Source organism: Apaloderma vittatum, unplaced genomic scaffold (assembly GCF_000703405.1).
Source record: "Apaloderma vittatum isolate BGI_N311 unplaced genomic scaffold, ASM70340v1 scaffold25132, whole genome shotgun sequence".
Lineage (NCBI taxonomy): Eukaryota > Metazoa > Chordata > Aves > Trogoniformes > Trogonidae > Apaloderma > Apaloderma vittatum.
In genome coordinates this window covers 1-2,215 of record NW_009705599.1, presented here as the reverse complement: position 1 = coordinate 2,215, position 2,215 = coordinate 1, and the positions used below count along the sequence as shown (strand labels likewise).

At 47.4% G+C, this 2,215-nt stretch overlaps 1 protein-coding gene across 1 annotated transcript in view; it reads right to left on the bottom strand.

Moving 5' to 3' along the window:
- Positions 1 to 1,914, bottom strand: part of CDC37 (cell division cycle 37) — a gene marked incomplete at both ends in the record, with an annotated part of 2,082 nt that extends 168 nt beyond the window's left edge. The window contains 5 exons of the mRNA XM_009865494.1: positions 3 to 52; positions 132 to 254; positions 846 to 961; positions 1,442 to 1,547; positions 1,633 to 1,914. Coding sequence (XP_009863796.1) covers positions 3 to 52; positions 132 to 254; positions 846 to 961; positions 1,442 to 1,547; positions 1,633 to 1,914 — 677 coding nt within the window. The remainder of the gene's footprint in view (positions 1 to 2; positions 53 to 131; positions 255 to 845; positions 962 to 1,441; positions 1,548 to 1,632) is intronic.
- Positions 1,915 to 2,215: the final 301 nt, after the last annotated feature.

The following is a 2,215-nucleotide window of genomic DNA, read 5'->3' as shown; positions in this document are numbered from 1 at the left end:
TGAAGCCCTCCAGCTCGCAGGTGAAGCCCTCCATGTACTGCTGGTCGGCCGTCTGCGGGAATTCCTCGTCAGAGGGGGGGGCCACCCCCGCTTCTACCCGCCCCCGGGGTGGGTTTGGGGGTTTTTTTTACCTTAATTTTGGTGAAAAACTGCCGGAAGCAAGCCCTGGGGTCCACCTTGAGGCTCCTGGCGAGCTCCAGGATGAACTGCATGGTGATGGTCTGGTGGGCGACCTGCTCCATCAGCGCGTGTTTCTGCCGGGGGGGCACGAAAAAAAGTCAAGACGACCCCCTTAAACCCATGCCCAGACTCAAGGAGTCTCTTATTTCAACTACAATTATTCCTGGAGAGGTTAAATCGGGATATTCAGGAAAAAATTCCAAAGGGGCAATGAGTTTTGGGACAGACATGGAGGGGGTGTGTTAAAATTTGGGGGTGGAGGCGCCTTCCTGGAGGGAGGGGTTAAAATTCGAGAGGGGAAAATCCAAATTAAAGTTAACCCCCAAATTCAAAGTTCACCCCCAAACGACAAGTTAAAATTCAGGAGTGGAAATCCCAAATGAAAACGTAACCCCTACATTAAAAGTTAAAATTCAAGAGTGGAAAATCCAAATTAAAATTAGCCCCCAAAGTAAAAATTAAAATTCAAGAATGGAAACACCTTCAGGAAGGGGTCTAAAATCAGCAGATTTGGGAACTCCCCCTCTTAAATATTTTTCTTCCCCAACCTCGAGGATTTCTACGACTCCACCAAAAAAAAAAAAACACCACACAAAAGAAAAGGTGCCGGAAACATTTTATATTTAATTTATTTTTTTTTTGGCCCCCCTCTCCTGGTTTCTCACCTCTTCCACCTCCAGATCGATGCACCAGATGACCAAGTAATTAGCGGTGTCCTCGCAAACGAGGTGAGGGTTGTCCGAGAGGTATTTCTGGCTGTCGTCCCAGCGCCGCAGCATCCCTTCAAAGCGAGGGCAGCCCCAGTTAGCGGAGGCAGGAGTTGGATTTTTTTTTTGTTGTATTTTTTTAATCCGTTCGGTAAAAAATAGAACGGCCTTTAAAGCTCGTCCAAAAAAAAAAAAGAAAGAAGGGGGGGGAGGCAGAGATGACTCATCCTGAGTTAAAATTAAGCCACCCTCAGGGAGGGAAAAAACCAATATATGAAAAAATAAAAGAATAAACGGAAAAATAAAAAATGAAATCACCAAAAAAAAAAGAAAATGTAAAAAATAAATCAAAATATATATAAACAAAATTAAAATACAAAAGCAAAGATTAAATAAAAAATAAACTGACAAAAAAATAAATAAATGGAAAAATAAAACCTTAATAAAAAAAATGAAAAAAAAAATCTCGCAGATGATGGAACATCAGAGCAAGTGGGGAATCCCAGGAAGGGGGTGCCTCCCTCCTCCCCCAAAAAATAAAAGCCAAAACTCACCAAAATGTTTGATCTGCTTCTCATTCCTCTCGACGAAGGACAAGTGTTTCTTCTCCTTCTGTTCCTCCGTCTCCTCCTTCTCCTCCGGTTTGACGTTGAAAACGCTCTGAGAGGGGAGCGGGAGCGCCGTGAGACGCCGGGAATTTGGGGGGAAGGGAGAATACAGAAAGGGGGGGCCCCCCCAAGCTCACCTTGCTGAAGCCGTCTTTGCTGAGGGTGTCGACATTCCAGGGCATCTTCCTCTCCTTCCTTTTCAGCTCCTCTAGTTTGTTCTCCCAGGTTTTCTCCTCGTTTTTCAGGTGCTGAGCTTCAGCCTGGAGCTTTTCCAGCTCCCCTTTCCCGCTCTCGGGATCCGCCACCTCCAGCTCCTTCAGTTTTTTCTGGCACTCGGCGAGTTTCCGTTTGCATTCCCGGCAGCCTTTATCCAACTCATCTTTCTCCTTCTGGAATTGCTCCATCCGCTCCACACGAGCCTGAGAAAGGGAAAACCACGGGCAGGATGGGGGACACACATCGTTAAAATCCTCGTTAACCCCAAGGATCCCTTATCCCTGTGGAATTCCGGGGGGGAAGGGCAAAGACGGGGAGACTTACACTCCCAAAAACTTATTTCTGAGGAAGGAGGTTTTTGGGGGAAGCAGAAGGCGGCAGCTTTGTCCCCAGTGAGGGACACAGGGAGGAACCAGGGGGGCTTGGGGACGGGCCCTCGGCTCTCCCAGTCCCAAAAGGGTCCAGGAAATTCCCCCCTGGGGGGATGAGAGAGGGATTGTGACC